Source organism: Diachasmimorpha longicaudata, chromosome 5 (assembly GCF_034640455.1).
Source record: "Diachasmimorpha longicaudata isolate KC_UGA_2023 chromosome 5, iyDiaLong2, whole genome shotgun sequence".
Taxonomy (NCBI): domain Eukaryota; kingdom Metazoa; phylum Arthropoda; class Insecta; order Hymenoptera; family Braconidae; genus Diachasmimorpha; species Diachasmimorpha longicaudata.
This window is the reverse complement of record NC_087229.1, coordinates 3,695,502-3,717,290: the sequence shown is the minus strand read 5'-3', so window position 1 is coordinate 3,717,290 and position 21,789 is coordinate 3,695,502. Positions and strand designations below refer to the sequence as shown.

Genomic DNA, 21,789 nt, shown 5'->3' with positions numbered 1-21,789 from the left:
TGAGAGCACAGGATTTCTTGAATATATTTTTTCCTCAAAAGATTTATCGAGAATTGGGTGGCGTATTGAAAGTAGATGGAATGAGAAGGGATTGGTTTAAGGTCGATGCGATGATATTTGTGGCCTGGGACAGGCTAGATTCAACAACTGTGTACTGGAGAGATAGGAGAATACTCCTAGCTTCCCATATACTGAGTGAGTACACAGAAACCATTGCCACCGTATTTTAGAGTAAAGTCGGCTCTCTTTGGTCCGACGTTTGCGCGCATGCGAGGATATCTTGGCTCGCGCCTCTCTATGCCCGGATCTTGTCAGTGCGCTCAGCATCGCCGTTGTGACAACATCATTTTTTCGCCTTTTGTACATATTTTTACGCTGCAATTTGAGAATAATCTGATAAACATTGAGTTAAATTTCCGAAATTGACAATTTTTTCGGACAAAATGAATCTCTGAGACGGAAATTCTCCTCAATTCTTCGTGTTTTCCTTTTACTTTTTTTCCCCCATTTGTCTCCCCCTCCCTCCCCCCTCGATTTCATCCCCAATGTGTGCATTCACCATTAAATCCTGAGTGAATCGAGTGTCGTGTCTCACGGGAGAAGTTATATCAGTGATTGGAGAATACTAACATAATGAAATTTACTCAATGAAAGAGAATTAAAAGTTTCCTCAAAGTCACGGACACCCGGAGGAGAATGAAATGACAATTCCCGCGAGTTGTCGTGTGAATACTGATAAATGAAAGATAAAATAATTATTATTGCTGTTGCCCGGTGCATCAAGGACTCCAAAGAGATTACAGAAAAATGTTGAGAGTGGAAAATATTTTATGTAAACTAGTGGATAAAAATCCCGGGCGATAAGCACCGTTGGAAATAGTTTTGATCCATTTATTACATTCCGGACAGTTGAGGACATTCAGGATAATAATAAAAAATGCCACTACCAACGCTACCGGCGATAGACTAGTCAACATCATGAGAGATTATTGTAGTCATGGGCGCCAAGAGGTGCGTAAACAAATGCACTGGGGATTCATTGAGGAATTCAATGAATTTTCTTGATGATGATAGGAAGGAATGGAGGGAGGAGGTGGAGCAAGGGAAAGCCGTTTGTTTTTGTTTGTTTTTTAATAAGACAAATGAGTGCAGTTTTTTATTGGCGATGATGTACAGTATGTCGGGAGGGCCAGTGAGGAGAGATAAATTTCGCTGAAATTTTAAGCCTTAAAATGCCATTTATTTTCATAAATTAAATTGAGAAGTTTTAGATTTTACAAAAAATTCCTGTGAAAATAAATATTTATTATAAAATTTGACAGATATTTTCTGATTATTGTCAAGTCTCAGGAAATAATAAAATTAATGTTTGCATGATTCATTGATTTTCACATAAAAAAATTATTGTACACACAACAATAATAATTTAATAATTTTCGTGATTTTGAATTTTTAAATTGAGACATTTTTTGGAACCAAATTGTGATGAGAACTTCTGGAGAATGTACTGTAAATTTATAGCAAAAAAACCTCATCTTGTAATGAACTTTTAAAAATTCATAACTTCAACATAAAAAATCTACATGAGAGATGAAATATTATGATTGCAGTGAAAAATTCAAGATTGCTCATTTCGAAAAAAACACTGGACTCATTCGTCTGATTGAAAAAACCCTACAAACAGAAACGTCTCATTTTGCCCCGGAGTGTGATTTCGCCCCCGTCTCCCTGGAATAAATGTTTCCAATCCCGAGGGACAGGTAAATGGAAAAATCCAAATACTCTCTCTTCAGACACCGAGTCTTTTCTCTCGCTCATTAGTTGCTCATCTGTTTTCTGCCGGTTGAAGGAGAGAAGGAGAGAGAGAGAGAGAGAGAGAGAGAGAGAGAGAGAGAGAGAGAGAAATATATCAGAGCCAAGACAAACCGAAGGAAAAGCTCGCGTCCCACCGAGGGCGCCCTCGGGAATGGGAAACGGAGAAAACAATCCGGAAGTATCCCAGACTCATTTGACCTTTTGAAGATGGTACTAGTGTAGGTGGAGGGAGGCTCTAACTAATTAATAAAGTTACCCATGCCAACTTGATTAAAGTATACAATAAGTAACTAAAGTCCAAGTTTTCCTCGGTCAAAATTGCGTTAACGTCAATCAGATTAATCCAGACCTGGCTCCACCTGTTCTGGGCTGTTATCTGAGGTGGAGAAGACCGAAAAAGTTGGACATTCCACCGGGTTATAATGAACAGGCGCGATGAGCTTGTCCGGAATTTGCATTTGTCGGATTGTGGGATTTTTTAACTTGACGATTCATTTTTGGGTAATTCCCAGAGAGGAAGTTTCTTTAATTTTCCACGGAGAGGAAAATTGACCGTAAATTATTTTTAAAAAGTGCAAATTACGTCTCGAAACATCATTCGCGGAGTGAAATTCAATAAAAAATGTCAGTCGCAACGAAAATAGTACGAACGACCGCATAAATTCCACGATTTCTCCAGTAAAATTTAACCAACCGTCGGAGGATTTTCCTAATTTCTCCCAATTTCGTTTCTCCCTGTACCCGCAGTCCTATTAAACCAAAACTTGGCGAAAATTTTCAGAGAACTGGGGGGGGGGGGAAATCCATCTTTTCCCCAATAAAATTTCCAATACCAGCGCTGGAATATTTGATAAAATATTCACTCCGCAGTTAATAACAAACGGTTCTGCTGCACTGGCCAAGAATTTTCATTAATCGATGATAGTTTATCATTCCACGTGCATGGGTCTCACCGAAGGACGCGAGTAGACAATTGGCTCGTTAGTTGGGATTGTAAACTCAGTTTGTAAACTCCACGGACCACCGTCAACTTTATGCACAACTCAAAGACACAGGACGTTTAATGCTAGCTTGAACCACTAACTATCCACTCGCAAACACGAAAATACATCCCCCAGTCGGTTCAACAAGATGGAAAATTACTTTGCTAGGGGGGGGGAAGGGGGGGGGGAGACTGTCGGTTGACGCTTGAAGACGATGTTTGTCATATTGTGATGTTCCGAATGAGCGTGACAACCTGTGGAGTGCAGGGAAGGTAGAAAAGAAATAGCCGTCGTGGAAGGTACAGGATCCTTGAATTAATGCCCTCTCGGGCTTGTCTCGTATTATTATTTTAGCACAGCACCGCTGGATTCTTTATGAAGACCTGCGGTGGCTCTTCATATTTAAGGAAAAGATAATTGTCGGGGCTGGGTAGCTGGGTGCTACTGAAAGGAGCCTTTCAACAGTGTTGCTTTGAGAAAAATGTGGCTATGAAAATTCATGCCCTAACGCTCGCTCGTTTCATTTCGCTTTCTCCAGCACGAGGGAAAATATTCAGTAAAAATTACCGAAGGGTTCACCCAATCAGCTGTAGGAAATCGTTTTCCGGCCATTTTTATTCAAATAGAACGGAAGAAATCGATAATTTCGAGTGAATTATCAGGTCATCACCGAAAAAACTACAAAATTTATCACATCATTTATTCTAATGAATTTGTCGACTTATTGTTTTCAGAAGCGAAAAGTCTTGAACGTTCAATAACCGAACGTTCGAACTGTTGACAAAAATCATATGATTTTTTTTGTCAACAATTTAATTCATTTGAGCGGATGTAGAAGAACCTGGATGAACGGAAATAGTTGAAAAATTTTGAAACTGGAAAAACGATTGATTACATTTAACAAATGGTACGAGGCGTAATTGTCAGGTTCTTTTTGGTAATGTTTTGTATTAAATTTCACACTCCATGTGCGCTGGCTGGAAAGTCTCATTTCCAAGGTGCAGACATCGCTCTCACTTTATGTCTCGATGATTTTTATTTGGAGAGAGGGACCACGCGTCTGACTGAGATTTCGGGTGCGTCTGGATCTACTTGGTTCGATGATGAACGATAGAATCATTGAAACCAGAAGTGAAGAGTCGTGTGTGGGCATCAAAGGGAATTGCGATTTTAAAGAGCTGTTTCCACAGATTATTTTGCCTTATTCAATTATTTGTACATGCTTCAGTTTGAATGGGCTATTTTATTTTAGGTCCCGAGTGTTTTCCTCGGATTTTCACACACAATTTGTAAACATTTTTCAGACGCTAACAGACATGTGAATAAATTATAAATTTGTCTGAGTTTCGTAGGAAAAAATGTTTAAACATCTTGGAAAAATACTGGAACATTTGATTTTTTAGTGATACTAATCTCGAAAACACATCGTAAATGACTAATTCGAAATATCGCATTAGAAATAACTCAGGAACAATTGAATCGCACTTTCAAATAATCTCATTACAACTTATTAATGAACTTGAAATTTTCCCCGATTAGTCGGCAAGTGCTGAGACCCTCGGAGATTGGCAATTCCTCCCAATGATTGACCCTAGATTGGTTACCCTATAGAGTTCATGTGAGTCAAACGAGCAAAAATAGTTGATTAATAATAACGCAAAACTTGTGTAATTCCTCAATGAAAACAACGGTACGATAAAAATTCCCAAACGCTTGATTGGATCTCCCGTAATTTTTATCGGATCTATACTCTCGTTTGCGAATTAACGAAACTTCTGTCCCATCTTTCCTGACTCTCTCTTATCTCTCTCTGCGTAAACGACCTTGAATCCCGTAATTTTGACTGAATGTGTCTCACCGCGGATGTGGCCCCAAACTACCATTAAGACAAAATTAAAGAGCCGTTGAATAGCCATTAATGAGTCCTCATTATTCCAGATGTCGCTGTGCAAGGGCGCTTGGCAAAACATCCCCTTGACCAAGAGCATTGGCAACGTGAAGTGAAAGGTCTCCGAAAAATCTCAAAGTGATAATAAAAACGCTGGCGGATGAGGGAAATGCGATACACGCGATTTGGCCGGATATCCTAAAAGATTTGTGGGTGAAGAATCACAAAACGTTCGAGTGGAAAGGGCGGTTGCGTTGAGGAATAGGGCGGATGTATTGTTGTGGATTGACGGGGTAAAATAGAGATATAATGTTTAACAAAGAGCGCGATAAAAACGTCTTACGGAGCCTCGGTATGTTGACGAGGTATCGGCGATACCGCAAGTATCGAAAGATCCTCTGATTGAAAACATAAAAAAATCAATTTTTTATTGCTAAAAGACATTAATGATTATTGATTGATTTTTCTCTTCCACTGTCGACTGTGATTTTCCCATATACCATTGAAGCAAGTTCATGGACAATAGCTTGCAACGAATTAACTGATGAAAATTTGATAAGTCTAATTGACACAAAGGCTGATTAATCAAATATATTTACCTCGTTTTTACATTTTAAGGGAGTAACGATATCATTTCTATCGGTATTAACGTCTAAGTCTGTTGTTAGGTTGAAAAATATTAACGACAAAAGTGATTTAAGGCTGTTAATTGTTTAATTTAATGTGAAAGTGAATAGTCATTGTTTATATTAAATGTAAAGCAAATAATTAGTCAATGTTTAGAAAAATGAAAGTAATATGGGGAAGGGTGGGAACTCGGTGGCAGTTGTGCTCGGTTGTAAATGCAATGGTAAAAGGAAGAAAAGGAGAGAGCCGTAGATAAGACGGTTGTCTCTCCACCTACAACGGGCTTTTCACCCTAATGATGCGGGATTTAAACGCCAGTGCCTGCATCGACCCGTACAATGATGGAGCGGTCGATTGGTCGGGAGCTGGAATTGTTGGGACACTCGTTGTACTTGCCATTATCGATGTCATGGTTATACTTGGTAATGTTCTCGTTATACTTGCTGTCTATCGTACAAGCAAGCTGAGAAATGTCACCAATATGTTCATTGTGAGCCTCGCTGTTGCTGATCTACTTGTTGGACTTGCTGTACTACCTTTTAGCGCTACTTGGGAGGTTTACAAGGTGAGGAGAACAGTTGTCGATGAAATATATTTCTGCATGGAGAGAAATCTTTGGTAAAAATTGTCCTTTCGTTTGGTAAACGCGGAGTCTTTTTAGTTTTTTGTATATTAAAATCAAAGGGAATTTGCCGATTGAGGAATATTGCCTCGGTGAGGAGAAATAATGTCTCGGTTATGGCGAATCTTTCAATTAATAATTTTTGTGGAGATTTCAAAAAAAGTTCGGTGGAAAAGGGATAACATATGTAAAGTTACATTCTTGTTCTTCGAACTCATTTGAAGTGTCAAGTTTAAAAAATTCATCAAATTTTATGTGTCATGATAACGCATGAATTGTGTAACAGGTATGGATATTTGGGAGCATATGGTGTTCAGTGTGGTTGGCAGTTGATGTATGGATGTGCACTGCGTCAATCCTAAACCTCTGTGCAATCAGTCTCGATAGATATCTCGCGGTCACTCGGCCCGTCAGCTATCCTCAGGTAAAATTCAGTTCACACCGAATATTGCACCATAAAACGGCTGAATGAACGTCGTGTCATTGGGCGAAGTGTGCTTGACTTATCAATAATGATGACGTGAACTTTATTGTTTGCAGATAATGTCGCCGAAGAGAGCCAGATTACTGGTCGCTGCGGTCTGGGTTCTCAGCTTTGTCATATGTTTTCCACCGCTTGTAGGATGGAAGGATCAAATGGTAATCCACTAATCCCAGTCCAATCTTTTTTTACATTTTCTTTTCTAGTCAAGATTAGTCAAACCTGGGGGTTAATGCCACACTCGAAATCGTCTAAATATAAATCTATGAGGGAAGTTGTCGTAACATCTTTAGGAGATTTTTTACTTTTGTACAGTAAACTGTTCCTTCAATTCGAAATTTAATAACGAAGGGGTAAACTGAGATACATTGTTGGAAGACAGTTAAATTTCAGGTGTTACTAGAATTTCAGTAAAATGATAGAATTTTGAGGAAATATTGTCGATCTTCTAATTGTTCGTTTTTGGTAGTTTTTGGTAAATGATGGAGAAAATTGTTGTAAAAAAAATAAAATTTTTAGCTATTTTCATTAGTCAATAACTCATAAATTTTCATAATCGTGCGTCCTTTTTTCTAAATTCTCGATATCGTTCAAAAATTCAACCGAGAGATAAGTCAACTTATTTCGGTTCAACTCTTCACTACTGAAGTGAATTTTCAATTTTTTTTTCATGTACATTCAAATGTATATTTGTTACAATTTTTCCAAGGCAACGAATAAAGATAAAATATACTGAAATAACAATTCTTGAACTATTCAAGATTGATAATTTTTAACGGACAGAAGAGCATAAATTTCACCGACTAAAAAACAATATTATTATCACCGTGAATTTCGTTTTACCCCGTTCACTCGTATGAGTTGCCATGGACTCTGGGGAATTTAATTTTAACCACTGACGGGCAATAATTCCACTGAAATTAATCGATTCCCTATTATTGCCTGTACCGAAGTCCTATCCATCGTGGAGTGACGCAGTGCCCGAACGAAATGGCCCGTTCAACAGCACGACCATAGATCTACGGGAAAAAAAGTGCCCGTGGAAGTGCGAGCTCACCAATGACCCTGGTTACGTCGTGTACAGGTAATGCAATAGGATTATCATTGGGAATGTGATGTTTAAGTCTAGATTGGTCGCCCTGGGAGGAAACCGACGCAGCGTCCGGCTTTTCATTAATTGTTATGAATTCGTTAATCGGAAAAATTTGAAAAAAAAATGATTTTTCCAATTAAACTGTCTAGAAAATTATGACTGGCTTTAGAACACTATTGCTGTCAAATTAGAGACGAACAAACATTATTTCGAAGAGGGAACTTTTTTCCCCATGCTAAATGAACGGGTCTGAAATGCGATGTTGACGAAAGCTCACTAATTACATTTGGACTCTGTAGAATGCACTCGGTAACGTTCTGGTCGAAATCACACCGGCGGCCTTTTTCCACAGAGGTGACCGACTAGGGTTAAATATTCCATTGTTCCTGGCGATGCCCCTGGCATCCCAGAGAAATTTTTTTAAAGGATTCCACAACTGCCAATAAAATTGTTTTCATTTCTTTAATCTTTTGGATCAGTGCACTTGGGTCCTTCTACATACCAATGCTAGTCATGATGTTTTTCTACTGGAGAATCTACAAAGCCGCAGTGTCCACCACAAAGGCCATAAATCAGGGCTTTCGGACGACGAAAGGCTCCAAAATGTTTGGCACGAGGTGAGAAAATTCCTGCTGTCTAGAGTATTATTGATTCTGTTTGAAAGCCGTCATTCGAAAGCTATAAAAAAGGTCACGGGAAACATAATCGTATAAATAATCAAATAAATGTTTGGGAATGTTTGCCTACAAATAATGTGGAGTCACGTCCAAGACAGTTATCGCCCTGATTGAAACCTAATCAGACCCTCCTGAGAATGCCTCAATCGAAAAATATAATTTTGAAAAAAAAATACTTCTCTCAAGTAAATGGATACCCGGAAAAAATATTGTTTTCTCATCGTGCAACATCATTTCCTCAAATCTTTTCATAATCTTCGAAAGTTATTTCCACTTTGGGCGGGACCATTTCACCCCCTCGCTGAACTTTCCCCCATTGAATAATGAATTGATTTTCAGAACAGTCCAAATGAAATAGCCTTTCAAGCTGAATAAAAAAAAAAATTGAGTGGGGGCTCATTCAATGAACTATCACTCAGCGTCAATTCCAAGCACTCAGCATATGAATACTCAAATAGAGGTGATAAAACTCTTATCATTAAGTAGAGAATACGGCAAAGAACGTCGTAAACTTGAAAAAACTTCTCGCTATTTCAATGATCACGGAGTTATGGACTCTTTTACACAAGTACTCACTATCAACGCTTTTACTGCTTCGCAAGTTTGAAGAAGCGAATGCACACCGGAGCGAGGAGGGAAGGAAAGGGAAGAAAAATTATAGCAAATACGAAAAGGAGTTATTCTTGATAAGCGTGTGTGCCTACAGGGCACGAGTCAAACGCCCACATTTACTCCGGGGGTGTATCGCCGTGTGGTCGGGTGGGCAACGGTGGCCTGTGGGCGCCTCGTTACTCGAGTTATTTCTCCACAGCGATACGGACAATTTATGGTGCGAGTGTTTGCCTGCCCATTGAGGGACTTTAAATGCTTCCCCGTAATTGCTTTAGTAGGACGTAATTTGTCGTCAAGATGTCCCGCATTTTCACTGATACAATTTTCATCCTCTCGTTCTTTCATTACTTCGATCTTTGTTTTTTTTTTCAAGAAACAATGAGGAAGCTAAAGCCCAGCCCAGTTGAGTTGTCCTGATTTTAAAATTCAATTTTTCTTCGTGCAATTAATTTCTACGACTAATTCATTAATGAGAGTGAAGTGAAGTCGTTTGATTGGATATTTCTTGGATGATAATTCTACGGAGAAGTGACTCTCATTCCTTTGTTGTCTTCTGAAGTATTTTATAGCAGGAACGAGGGAAAAATAATTAACTACCCACCTGTAATTCTGTACTCGTTATCACAAGATTGAGGAAAAATTGATTATTCTGAATATTTTTAAATATTCTTTGACAGTCAGAAATTTTTGTACACAGGTGATACGATAATATATGAACTGACCAACAGATTCGACGAGCAACGACTGACCCTGAGGATCCATCGTGGACGTGGTAGTGTTCACAACGGTGCTAACAGCAGCAGTAGCCCACGCAGTCCTGAATCAAGTCGGAGTGCTTCAGTACGTCGAGACAAAATCAAGATATCAGTCTCGTATCCCAGCACCGAAACACTCAATACCAAGTGCAATACCCTCGAACGTACACCATCAAAGTGTTCCCAGATATCAGTGCATTACAGCAATGGCCAGACACTGAATCAACTCTGCACGACATCCAGAAATACTCATCTTAAGGTAATGTCCCTTCATTGAATTATTAACGTGTAAACGATCGATTGGCCGTATTTATTTTTCACCGTTCTTTTTGTCGAACTCGAAAGCCGAAATTGCCACCACAGAGCACGGCTAATTGACCCACTGAATATTGCACGTTAACAAGTTTGCGATATCGGTATAAAAGTGTTATTTCCCCCGTGCCAAATTGCTTAATAGCGGAGGGGAAAAAAAACGAATGGGAAAACGGCCCGCAGTCACAATGTACCTGACGCGTGCAGTTTTAATTAATGCTTCTATATCAATGACCACACAACCGCTCAATTAATATTCATTTCTGATGAAAAATCGCGGGGGATATTTATGTCGTGAGGGATATTCATGCCTAGGGGATTTGTTGGGAAAATTGAGGAGTCGATGAACTGTTACAAGAGAATCGAGGATTTTTTTTTTCAATTTTTGGGGGTGATGATTTCCTGCGAGAGCAGGAGGAGTAATGGAATGGAACTATAAATTAATTAGTGGCGGAAACTGAAGGCCATCGATGATGGTTGGGTATTTTAATTATAATTATAAATAATTTGTTTCGCGCCGGATTGGAAGCACTGTATTCGCTAAAATCCTTCCATAGTTTTAACACGTTTGCATTTTTCGAATTAGAGTTTCGGCAAGTCTTTTGGGATTATTCGAAATACTGAAAAATGTTATTAAAAACATAGTGATTGTGTGCCAAATTTCCAAGTTTATTCATTACGGTTTGCAAACATTTTTCATTTATTCTCTATTATTCGCTTGATCATTAGGTTAGTGGAATTAATCGCGTGGGAAGCACCAGGAGACCTAGTCGACGCAGTAGTTGCGAGAGTCAAGTAACTGGTGATGAAGTTTCACTTCGTGAACTAACAAGTACTAGTGAAGAGAAGCCACGTGTAATGAAGATGGGCAAGAGGAACATAAAAGCGCAGGTACAAGCAACCGTCGACAGTTTTGGAGTTGAGCCAGGCGTTCAACTTTTCATAACGTTACCTTTTTATTTGGCCCAGAGTTGATCGTATATTCGACGAGAGCTTGACAGAATCAATTGGTTCAGTTGTGGTTGAAGTAAAAATAAATAATGTATGCTCGGTGGATGGTCGGGATCATCCGCAATGTGTCATCATTTATTTTTGAGAGGGGACGAAGCGATTTCAGTTGAACGCCTGGCCGACTGAGTCTTATCCATCATGCAGGATGTCCAAGCACTTGGGGTTTTTTTTTCAATGCTCGTAGGGATAAATCGACATCTTTATCTTGCAAATACTTTATCAACAGGACATTAGTACTAATTCATGGAAATTTCTTAATTTCGGTGCTTTTGCGTTTGACAATATATTTTCACTAATAAATTTGCATTCCAGAATGCATTTGTTTGTCGACCTTCTCAGGTGACAAACAAATTTCACAACTACCATTTTTCAATCTGGTAACAAAAATTGAATGAATAATAGGGATTTTTTGGCCCAATGCGCTTGGATATTCGCCAAAAATATTTTTAATCCTAAAGAATGAAATGAATTTATCAATATACAGGTGAAGAGATTCCGCATGGAGACTAAAGCAGCAAAAACCCTGGGAATAATAGTCGGTGGTTTCATACTCTGCTGGTTACCATTCTTCACAATATATCTAGTACGTGCATTCTGTCCAAATTGTATAAATCCAACAGTCTTCAGTGTACTCTTCTGGCTTGGTTACTGCAATTCAGCGATAAATCCATGTATCTATGCCCTCTTCAGTAAGGACTTTAGATTTGCATTCAAGCGGATAATATGCAATTGTTTCTGCAAGAGAAACAGAAATTCATTGCGTCGTGGAAGTGACGGAAGCCAATTGGCAACGAGGTTGTTCGTTAATTCCATTATCAATCACTTTATATATTCCAATCCCGGAGTTATATGAATATCACACGCAACAACACGCTTTTAACTGAACATATGTTTGTTTTTTTTTATCAGTTGCCTGCACAACACGATGACTTTAAAAAAAGTCTTAACAATCTTTGGTGTCGCATTTGCTCATTGATTTTGCGCTGCTAAATCACGCTGTGGCACAGCACAAGAGAATTGCAAAAATTAATTGGTCCTTTTTTTTTGTTTGTAATGATTGATTTTCAGAAACGACAGAAGCCCAAGTTATTCGATACGTGTACCACAGCATGGTGTATCTGTCGAGGACTCTGATCCAGATCCAAACTCCGATCATAATGCGCACTCACAGAGTGACTCTAGGTGACTGTAGCGTAAGCGGAGCCGCGTCTGTAATCGCGTTCTCTTCGATCGAAAAACCACAGTCGCGATTGAGCTCTAGTGAAAGGTTCTAGAGAAATTTTCCCCAAAAGAATGTTGCCCTCCCCCCCTCCCCCAAACTGAAAATTATGAAAGTTGTCACTCTTCCACAAGAGTGGACACCTCGTGAGACGTTAATTGAATTTTTTTGTTTCGAGAATTCCCTGCTGTTTCACCCTTAAAATGTACATCTTCGGTGGGTGAATCTCTAGTCTACTATTCCCTCTATTGAATTATAAAAGGGTCTCCCTGAATTGAAAATATATATATATACACTGGCACGGAGAAGGACGTTCCGAGCGTGAATATCTCATGACGGAGGGAATCGAAATTCATTCCGAGGCCTGTAAAAATTGCCTCCAAAGTGAGAGAGCAAAGAAAAAAAAATTGAATTTCACTCTGACAACATAATATATCTCCGTGCAGAGTGGTATTTTCATCGCGCGCTGTGGATTTCTGAATAAATAATAAAGACAAGACGAGTGCTTCGTATCTAATTCTGTGTCTATCGAGGGATACGTCGCTGATGCCTATCCGCATTAATATGGAACGTGTTAAGTATCTTCCCCTTGTACATATGAATGTATATACTTCGTTTTAAAAATCTGTTTGTTTTTTATTACGCTCCGGTGTTTATTTGCACTGTAACATGAGTATAGAAAAACTGTTATCTAGGAGTGAGAGAGAAAGAGAGAGAAAAGCAGAGAGAGTGAGAGAGAAAGAGAGCTACGTGTTTCTATTACGAGAAAAAAGAAAATAACTGGACAAATGTATCCTGCTTTCGCGTACAATAATACTCAATACGTAAAGGAGAAGGGATGAATAAAGTATCACAAAGATGCGAAAATAAAAATACTAGTTTGTTTATCATGATCCCCGTCAGTTCTAATCCTGCTGCCAACTCCTTGTCGACTCGAGCCCATTTAATCAACACTTTGCCCCCTTGTTTACCACTGAATTATTTGCATTGGTCCTCTTTTAGGTGAAATAATACGTCCGCTGGGACGTCCCAGTGCGCGGGGCGACGTTTTCGATGCTCATGATGTAGTTTTCTAGAACAGTGGGGTGAGTTTTATGGTAAATTTCTCAGCATGTGCTTTTCCAAGTTCCCTCATAGATCAGCGCCACGAAATAAAGGACTAGGGAGGAAATTGATATTTTTATTCCACTTACAGGTACAAAAATAATAATTAAAAAAGGGCATTTTATTTTTTATGTCTTGTATTCGGTATAAATAGTGTACAAATGCTACGAATACGAGTCAAGTATCCATTCATATTTTCCTGTTATTGAGAAACTTGTTGAATCAACTCAAAACGCATTCTGAAAGCTTCATAATTCACAACTGAGAGCAAAAGTTCAATAGCAAAACGGACGACCGCTCCGTAAAAATGACAAAAGTGGATGCGTACTATTTACCAAGTTCACAGAGACCAATGGTCAGTAAAAATTACAGAACTTACATAATTTTTATTAAATATTTATATCTCGATCTCACCGTTCAAATTGTCCTAGTTCTTTTCGTAATCGATAAGTGAACTCCGTAATTTTTACTGAACACTTCTCTCCGGGGACCGATTACATTTGAAAACGTCATTTTCTTTTGGTACTTTTTTCTTAATATTTTTTTCCGCGTGTAAATTTCATTAAACCTTTTCTCTACGTGTGTGAATTGGGGTATTAATCGTGATAAATAGTGGTTTATTAAGCCTCAGGGAGATTGGTCGCCAGCACTCGAAATCCGTTGTGATCAGCAATGTAGTGTACCTGCTGTAGTAATCCATTAGCATCAATGTAGCTGTAGGCACCCCTGGTCGTACCATCAAGAGACCTACTTTCGGTTTTAGCACTCGTATCACCAGCATAACTGTAGTCATATTGTCCGAGGGAATCCTGCGTATGATGCAGTGCACTGTGCGTCAGTCTCCAGGGTACAATTGGCACATACACACTTGGTTGTGAACTACTCGGTGGATAATTAATCAACGATGCTGTCTCTTTGACGTTTGAACTGAGATAGGGGCGAGGCACTTTAACGCTCGATCCTTCAATCGTTGATAGTAAAAATGGATTAATCCTGCTCTCGGTGTTGCTCTGATTATCAACAATTGAATTGTCAAATTTATCGTAGTCCGCCAAGTGCTTCTGACGTACTGCCGGCACCTTTGATCCTTCCGATGAAATTAATGAATTTTCAACTGTTTGCGGTAAATTACTCGCTCGAATACGAAAACCGTTCGCATCGTCCGCTGTATAGGCCACCGTCTGGAGAATTCCATTCGCGTCGATGTAAGAGTAACCTGAGAACAATTTTCAATTAAATTTTTTTTATGTTATCGGCGGCTGTGGCCAACGTCAAGAGTTTATTTTTATTCAATTATTCTGCGGCTGGGGCAGGACGGGTGCACTGAGAAATATTTTAACATTAACACATAATCTTAATGACTTGCTACGTTCAATTGTGTTCGCCCGTAATTAGAAATAATTTTTAGCGACGAAGAAATGTAAATAATTGTTCTTTATATTTTGTTTTACAACGAAAAATAGATTTTAAACATTGTAGACATGTTTTATGTAACTTATCATGTCCTCGCTACCCCTATGTCATGTTAGAAAGCATTAATTAACGAATTGTTATCGAGAACTCGATCCCCTTGTCAACCCTTTGTATTTTATCACTGAAAGATTGAATCGAAACGGGTAACTCACCCCCTTGGGTAACTCCATTCACTTGGGACTCCGTTTTGGCATGATGTGGGGTTGAATAGCCGTATCGATAAGAACCAGACGGCTCCTGTGCGTGATACTGCGATGCGGGCCAAATCGCTGCAGGATAACCGCTCGCGGTGGCCAATAGACCGATTAAGATACTCAACTAGTGGGTGAAAAATTGAAGAGACAATTAGCATTAATGCGATGGCTCCCGATATCCTACACACAAATGTCATTCAGGATTTTTTTTTTCCACGCGACAATTCAGTTTGACTAGAATCCTTTCCATTCTCATGATCTTTATTCTGTTTCTCGTTCAATCGACTTCCCACCACTTGTGCGCAAAGCGAAATATTTCCCCCGGGGTAACTATACCCTGAAGAACTCGAACACCCTCAGGGGCGGTTGAATACTCACTTTGAACATCACAGTTGCGCTGAGAGACGGCGTTAATTGATGAAAAATGTATTTTCACGGGGAAAATCAACAAGATGTGATACAAGTACAGAAGGATTGGCAATAGCGCTTGGGCATCCTCTTATATAGCCATGGGATGCGCGCACACAAATAGGTATCCGCCAGCATCATACGGGTGGGGATCTCAACTGAATGTTCGACAAGCTTAAAGTACATTTACCCACACTTGTGAACAACACAGTGGGGCCCTACGGAAATAAAACCAGGTATTCTTCCACCTCCCTCACCTCAACCCTCGTCCTCGTTTCTCGTTCTCTATATGTACACCACAAATCAAGGGTTCGATTTCCACCTCGATAAATCATGGTTTATTGCTTTCAACGCGAGCTGCCGCAGTCGTCCTGATATTCTCGCAACTTCAGAATGGAGCGTTTGCATTTGGATTTATTTTTTTGATTTATTTGTAATTTTTACTTTTTTTTTGTCGGGTCACATCGACGAAGGGCCCTCACCGAGACGAATAAGAGCGCGAATTATCTCGCGACATCACACCCCCCGCCCCCTGCCCTAGCATTAGCGGTTATTATTGTTTATTGCTGTAATCGTTCGGGAAGATTGGGACGTACGTGGTTGGCGCGTAATTCCAGGTGAATTACTCACCTGTGGGGAAACAATCGCGCACGTGGGTGCGTCTTGATGATGCGTTGGATTTGACATTGGCGTGAGGAATGAGGGGAATTGGTGATTAATTGCGTGAAACGCGATTTTGTGATTAACGTATTGGCTTCTGTCAAGTAACTAAATATTTTTCAAAAGTTGTTTTTTTTCTTTTCTGTTCTAGCACGAGATTTTTTTTTATAAATTTGTATTTACGTCGGCCCAAAAAATCGTGTTATCAAACAATAAATTACACAATCCAGTACTATCACTGGCATCGCTTCATCTCCTCATACTTCTCCATAAATAATAACAATTTTTCCATCCATGAGATATTACAATTCGAATTGAAGTTAAGTGCGCTCTGGTATCCATGTACTTCCGTCGTTCAAAGCGCCGTAAAATCTCTCTTATTATTGGATCGCATTCTGCGGAGCCCTCAGTTGCATCTGTTACACCCACGCCTTCAGCCCAGCCACGTAACTTGCCGCAGAAAAAGGAAGAATATGAGGAGAATGGAGTGGAGATAGTGGTGAAAAAATGAAAAAATAAAAATAAATAAATAAATAAAAAAAAATATTAACGCTGCAAGGGAAACGAGTTTTCGCCCAAGTTGTTGTACAGAACTTGAACGAAACAGTACAGAATTCAGTGGAACAAGAGTGCACACGCTATGTCTTTTATGCTCGGACCATCCTGGTGTTGGATATTTATATGGAGCTGTGAAGATCCTTGCTGGTGCGTGCATTGGCTGAGAGCGGTTTTCTTGCATACCTAGTCCAATATATGCGACTTAGAGCCAACCAGGGAATGATCTAATCGCCTGGGGTTCATTGCCTCCTTCCACAACGGAATGTTCAATTTTTAGTCGACACTTGCAATATCTCACGCATCGGATTTATGTGGAGAGAAATTTTTTGGAAAAATTTCCATTTGAAAATTTCTATCGGAGAAAAAAATGATTACTTCATAATTTTTAATTTCATTTGTTGAAAGATAATTACGCCCGATGGTGAATAAATTTTCTGCGGGGTCAATGAAAATACATGAATATTATTGGTTTCAGTCCAAGTTTTCCACTCATCAAAACCACTCGAAGGGGGAAAAAAGAAGAATTGGCAGAGGGGGAGGAAAAAAACGTGTGATCGATTATCCAATGCACCGAAAGGCCGTTTGTACTTTCATGAGACGGTGGCCATATAAGAACCCCAGTTCGCTCAAGTACTTCGAGTAGGAAAAAACCTCGGCGTTCAAAACTCGGCGAATCCTCACTCCTTCCACTTTAACGCTCATGAAATATAAATTGAAGGAAAGGAATACTCTTTCTTTGGGCGAATATCTGGGGTTTACAGAGCTTGGACTTTATTTTGTCATTTGGGGAGAATATGAATTGAGTTTTTTGGTGTGCAAACACACGAAGAGATATATTAAATAAAAATAACGTATCGTTTTTGTAATTCGAAAGAGCAGTATAGTCCCAGGAAATGACTATCTATTTTTTTTCAGAGGGTCTACATCAGGTAAATCAGATCGAAAAAAAATTGGAGGTCGTTTATTTTAATGCACAACTCTAAAAAAATTGGCGATGGGTTGATTTCGCGTAGAATTTCCCCCAGGACGATCCTAGCAAAATATAAACATAAATTAACTTTTTGTGCGGGTGAATATCTGTCAATTACCGAGTTTAGCCTTCATTCCGCGGTTTCAGGAGGGAAAATATTTGCTGTCGGTCGACAGAAAATGCCTATGGTAAACACGCATACATACGACGATCGTGTAGGCGAAGGTGCAACCGACAAGAGGATACCACGCACTCGTGTAATAATGCATCTCCATTTTATCATTCCCACTTTTATTTTTTTTTTTGTATCCTCTCACCAGTTGTTATGGCACATGGATATTCATGGTGAGGATGAAGCATGAAATCTCTATTGAGGCCACACCCATGCGATAATATTTAATGTTTAGAATAAATTCAAGTGTACATAAATTATTTTCATTATTCTACTTAATGAGGGAATTTAAGGCTCCTCCGGCTCCACGCGCAGCTCCAGAACTTCGCTGCTTCGTACTACCTTCAGGATAAGTGCACCGGGATTCTCCAAAACTTTGTAAATACTCGATGCTGACACAACAGTCTCGCCATTTACGTGGGTTACGATGTCACCGGCTTTCAGGCCACTACTAAAAATTAAAACCCACTTTGGAGAATGTTTTTTCTTTCTCGAGTATCGGATACCACTTTTTTATGAGAACTATAAATGAGCGCGGAGTTCAGGTGTGGATACCACATTATAAGCCTTAGAAATTATAAATTTACAACTACATATTATACTAAATATATTAGATATATGTTATATGCATTTAATTCCGTCTAATTTCTAATTTCTAATGAGACAATAATTACTTTTCCTGAATGAAATGGAAATGTATAACAATCCACCCGCGTACCTTCGAAATTTTCAAACTAAGATATTCTCATTTTGGTGTATCGTATTACGAGAGTTGTTGGCCCTTTTTATCCCACAAATTGGCTTTCAAAATTCCCTTTTACAACTTACATGTACGCCGGCGACCCTAGCATGACTTTCCACACTAAAACACCGTGTCTGACACTCGGTGGTATGTTATTATTCCTCTGCTGGAGTTCAAAGAGAATATCCGGCGTCAGAGTCAGCATTGTTATACCCATGTACCGTCGCTTGGCCGATTCACTGGTATTTTTAATTCCTGTAATGCACGGTAAGTAATTGCAGTGTAATAAATTGTTGGGCTTTTTTAAATTGAAAATAAAAATAGATAAAAATAAACAAGCCAGTCAGTTTTATTACCAGTGTTGTTTCGCCTTGCTTCCGCTTTCTTCAGGAATTCTTTAGCATAATCGATTGGAATCGCGAAGGAGATACCAGCTGTGACCTTCATAGCATTTATTCCAATCGCCTCACCGCTCAAATTCACCAGAGGGCCACCAGAATTTCCAAACTAATTTGGGAAATAATTTAATCACAGGGGCTTTTACTCAATTTATTTTGTTATGGCTGTATTTTATGGGGGTTTCGTGTGCCAGTTTTTCCCTAGCAGATTGGTTATTGCTTTTTCAATTGATATTTTATTATTGTTATTACAAACATTGCGTTATTTAATGAAGCAAGCTTAATTGATCATTCATTCTACGTCAATTATATCAATTAGTTCCATTATTGGACGGACTTTAATCTCAGTTCTCATTTACGATTCAAAATATCCCCCCCCCCTCTCCCACCCATTTTCTTTCAGCGCAAATTTACAGCGAATTTATCGATCGAATTTGGTCATTAGAGCCCGCGGACTCTCTCATCAAACATTCATCCGTATTTACCAACTGTCAGCGAACGAAATCAGTGGACAATCATTGGCTTGATTATCTTTAATCAGACCGAGGAAATATTGGAATTAATTCGCAAGCGCAACTGTGTTAATTCACAAATTTTCATCCTCTTCTGATCGCGGAAAATGAACTTACCGTAATTGCAGCGTCTGTCTGGATGTAGCCCATTTGTTTATGATGTAAGCCCAATTCGGTGCTCTGTCTATTGACGCTGCTGACAACTCCACTGGTTATTGTGTTGCTCAGGGCCAAGGGAGATCCAATTGCAACCACAAATTCACCGGGGCGTATATTTGAAGAACTACCGAGTTTCATTACAGGTAAGTCTGTCTGCAGAAATACAAAAAAACACCCAGACGATTATTTAATTGTAAACGCTGGGTTTTTCGTAAATATGGAATTGGCATGCCATTTCAATCATTTGATATGATTTCGTTCTCAATCGTACGAGCCTTTTTTAAAGTGAATTGTAGGAAAAGTTTTTCAATCCGTGTCATTACAACAATTCTAACACGATCAACATCGTTACTTTTTGCATCACTGACATTTTTTTCTCTCCTGATTTCTAGCCATTTCATTGGTAATAAGCTTCCGAGAGGAAACAATTCCAAATTCCATTAATTTTGAAATTAAAAAATTAAAAAACAGTCATATCTCGGAAACTTTCTACGTCAGAGTACGGAAATCTTAATTGATCTTGATAGAAGATATCATGATAAATATTATGAAAAAAAGTAATTCATCCGAATACTTTAGAAAGTATTCAACATAATAGTTTTTAACAAAAAGGTGGATATCATCTGAATTACTCATCTGATTCAACCCTTCAATATTACGCTGCTGTAGAATCGTAGGGCATACAATCATACCCAATTCCCTGTTCATATTTTCCATTTTCTGGGACTTGTTGGCGTGTCCATACTTTTCAATAAAAAAGAAGTGTTGATGAATTGTCTTGGAAGATATTATCGTAATGAATACTGGGACAATTAATTACTGAGTCGATTGAGCTGAAATCGCGCTCACAAATGCTCCAATGAATACCAATGCATTCGTAAGTAAAAAACCTTGAGAGATATTTTTTAAAAACATCAAATTGAAACAATATATTTGCTACGACACAGACCTTATTTATTCGAACAGTAGCCAAATCGCTCTGCATATCGACGTCCTCCACAACTCCCGTGTAAGTCGACCCATCCTGCAATCTTACCTTTAAAAAAAATTCATGAAAATATAATGAATATGAGGATCAATGTAAAGGACACGAAGACACTGATCTCTATTTACTGAACGATTTGGAATAGGAAACGGAAAGGACTACCTGGGACAGGGGCAGGTGTTACTAGACTTACATTTACCTTAACTTGGATATTTGGCTTATTAACGACCACATGAGCATTTGTAAGGATTAATCCGTCTGCAGAGACGATGAAACCCGAGCCGTTGCTGGTGGTTGCCGGATGACCTGTGAAAAAGTCCATCCTATTCTCCAATTAATCATTAATCCTGAAAGATTTTCCCGTGGAATTCTATTCCCCTCATATAGGCCATGAGAGTCACGGTAATAAGGATCATGAGAATTGAGAATTCACTTCAACCTCTTCTGTTTCATTAGATTAATTAGGGTGCTCCCTAACTCATTAAAACAATTCAATGAATCAGTGCTTCAAGAAATAATCAAGAGGTAGCTGCTATGAGGTATATTAGTTAATTAATTAATTGTCTAGGATATCACCCAATTGACTCATCACCCACTGCATTCAAAACTCACCGTTTCTGGTCTTTGATCTCAATGTAGACCACAGATGGCGCTGTCACCTCAACAACATCTGCGATGAAATTATATTTTTTACGATTTTGGCTGATATCAGTGAGGAAAAAATTGTTGCTTGCGTGAACACTCGGTAACAGCATTGAGCCGATATTCGAAGAATTCATATAATCCGATAATTCTCTCCTCCATTTGTACAGTAAATAGCCAACGCCGAAAACACCCCCGGATGTCAGAACCCAGGTTAGATTAATGTTTTTCTCACTCCCTTCGTTTTCTCCACCGTCATCACATAATTTTGCATTTTTGTTGTTCAATAGTCGAGGTAATGTCGATACCACAAGCGATCTGTTGTAGAAAGTTTGATTTTTCCGGAGACTAGTGGATATAACACGGGATAAGGGCGCGGCCATTTTTCACTTCTCACTCGCCGCGGAATTGCGTCATTAATTTTGAATTTTAGAATTTTAAGACAGAAAAGTCAGTGAGAGAATTTTCTTATCCGCAGGGAATTTTCTGTATTTATTGTATATGAAAAAAAATAGTTATTTGCATTAAAAATTCAGCCTGGAAAATTAATATTCGTCCCTGAAATCAGTAGTAACAGCCCAAAAGCGGAAAAGGTCAGACCAAAAAAGGAACAGATCCGAAAGTAGAAAGGGAGCTTTCCACTCCAGAAGACACCCTCAGCACGTGACCCTTCGTCAGCGAATTAAGGGCTGTCTTCCAAAGGGGTCACGTAACCAC

The 21,789-nt window shown here is 39.0% G+C and overlaps 3 protein-coding genes across 13 annotated transcripts in view; 1 reads left to right on the top strand and 2 right to left on the bottom strand.

The window, feature by feature from the left end:
• LOC135162302 (octopamine receptor Oamb) overlaps nucleotides 1–12,968 on the top strand; it is a 37,563-nt gene extending 24,595 nt beyond the window's left edge. For 6 of the 11 annotated variants that reach the window (XM_064120610.1, XM_064120605.1, XM_064120609.1 and 3 more), the window contains 10 exons: nucleotides 4,737–5,878; nucleotides 6,222–6,359; nucleotides 6,476–6,574; nucleotides 7,370–7,500; nucleotides 7,989–8,126; nucleotides 9,172–9,200; nucleotides 9,496–9,812; nucleotides 10,595–10,756; nucleotides 11,361–11,671; nucleotides 11,945–12,968. In XM_064120610.1, the coding sequence (XP_063976680.1) occupies nucleotides 5,609–5,878; nucleotides 6,222–6,359; nucleotides 6,476–6,574; nucleotides 7,370–7,500; nucleotides 7,989–8,126; nucleotides 9,172–9,200; nucleotides 9,496–9,812; nucleotides 10,595–10,756; nucleotides 11,361–11,671; nucleotides 11,945–12,062 (1,713 nt within the window). In that variant the 5' untranslated portion in view covers nucleotides 4,737–5,608 and the 3' untranslated portion in view covers nucleotides 12,063–12,968. Of the gene's footprint in view, nucleotides 1–313; nucleotides 1,012–1,610; nucleotides 1,761–4,393; nucleotides 4,417–4,736; nucleotides 5,879–6,221; nucleotides 6,360–6,475; nucleotides 6,575–7,369; nucleotides 7,501–7,988; nucleotides 8,127–9,171; nucleotides 9,201–9,495; nucleotides 9,813–10,594; nucleotides 10,757–11,360; nucleotides 11,672–11,944 lie in introns of those variants that run through there. The other 5 variants (XM_064120613.1, XM_064120611.1, XM_064120612.1 and 2 more) reach the window with 5 other exon arrangements.
• A 334-nt stretch (nucleotides 12,969–13,302) lies between these two features.
• Nucleotides 13,303–15,678, bottom strand: LOC135162323 (uncharacterized). Its single transcript, XM_064120659.1, has 3 exons — nucleotides 15,245–15,678; nucleotides 14,825–14,990; nucleotides 13,303–14,415 (listed from the first exon to the last, which is right to left on the bottom strand). The coding sequence occupies exons 1-3, from the start codon at nucleotides 15,251–15,253 to the stop codon at nucleotides 13,820–13,822; spliced, it is 771 nt and encodes a 256-aa protein (XP_063976729.1). The 5' UTR covers nucleotides 15,254–15,678; the 3' UTR covers nucleotides 13,303–13,819.
• Nucleotides 15,679–17,832: 2,154 nt separating this feature from the next.
• LOC135162312 (serine protease HTRA2, mitochondrial) lies at nucleotides 17,833–21,485 on the bottom strand. The gene is made up of 7 exons (XM_064120636.1): nucleotides 21,043–21,485; nucleotides 20,630–20,753; nucleotides 20,395–20,481; nucleotides 19,404–19,598; nucleotides 18,733–18,883; nucleotides 18,463–18,631; nucleotides 17,833–18,085 (listed from the first exon to the last, which is right to left on the bottom strand). The coding sequence occupies exons 1-7, from the start codon at nucleotides 21,453–21,455 to the stop codon at nucleotides 17,923–17,925; spliced, it is 1,302 nt and encodes a 433-aa protein (XP_063976706.1). The 5' UTR covers nucleotides 21,456–21,485; the 3' UTR covers nucleotides 17,833–17,922.
• Between the last annotated feature and the right edge of the window lie 304 nt (nucleotides 21,486–21,789).

Bases quoted from the DNA above. Each gene is read 5' to 3' on its own strand.
- LOC135162323 (XM_064120659.1), bottom strand. The intron at 14,416-14,824 runs GTGAGTTACCCG...AATTGTTCTCAG, and splicing joins GAATGGAGTTACCCAAGGGG to GTTACTCTTACATCGACGCG.
- LOC135162312 (XM_064120636.1), bottom strand. From the start codon at position 21,455: ATGGCCGCGCCCTTATCCCGTGTTATATCCACTAGTCTCCGGAAAAAT. The intron at 19,599-20,394 runs GTCTGTGTCGTA...GTATTTCTGCAG, and splicing joins CTACTGTTCGAATAAATAAG to ACAGACTTACCTGTAATGAA. The intron at 18,632-18,732 runs GTAATAAAACTG...CGTGCATTACAG, and splicing joins AGCAAGGCGAAACAACACTG to GAATTAAAAATACCAGTGAA.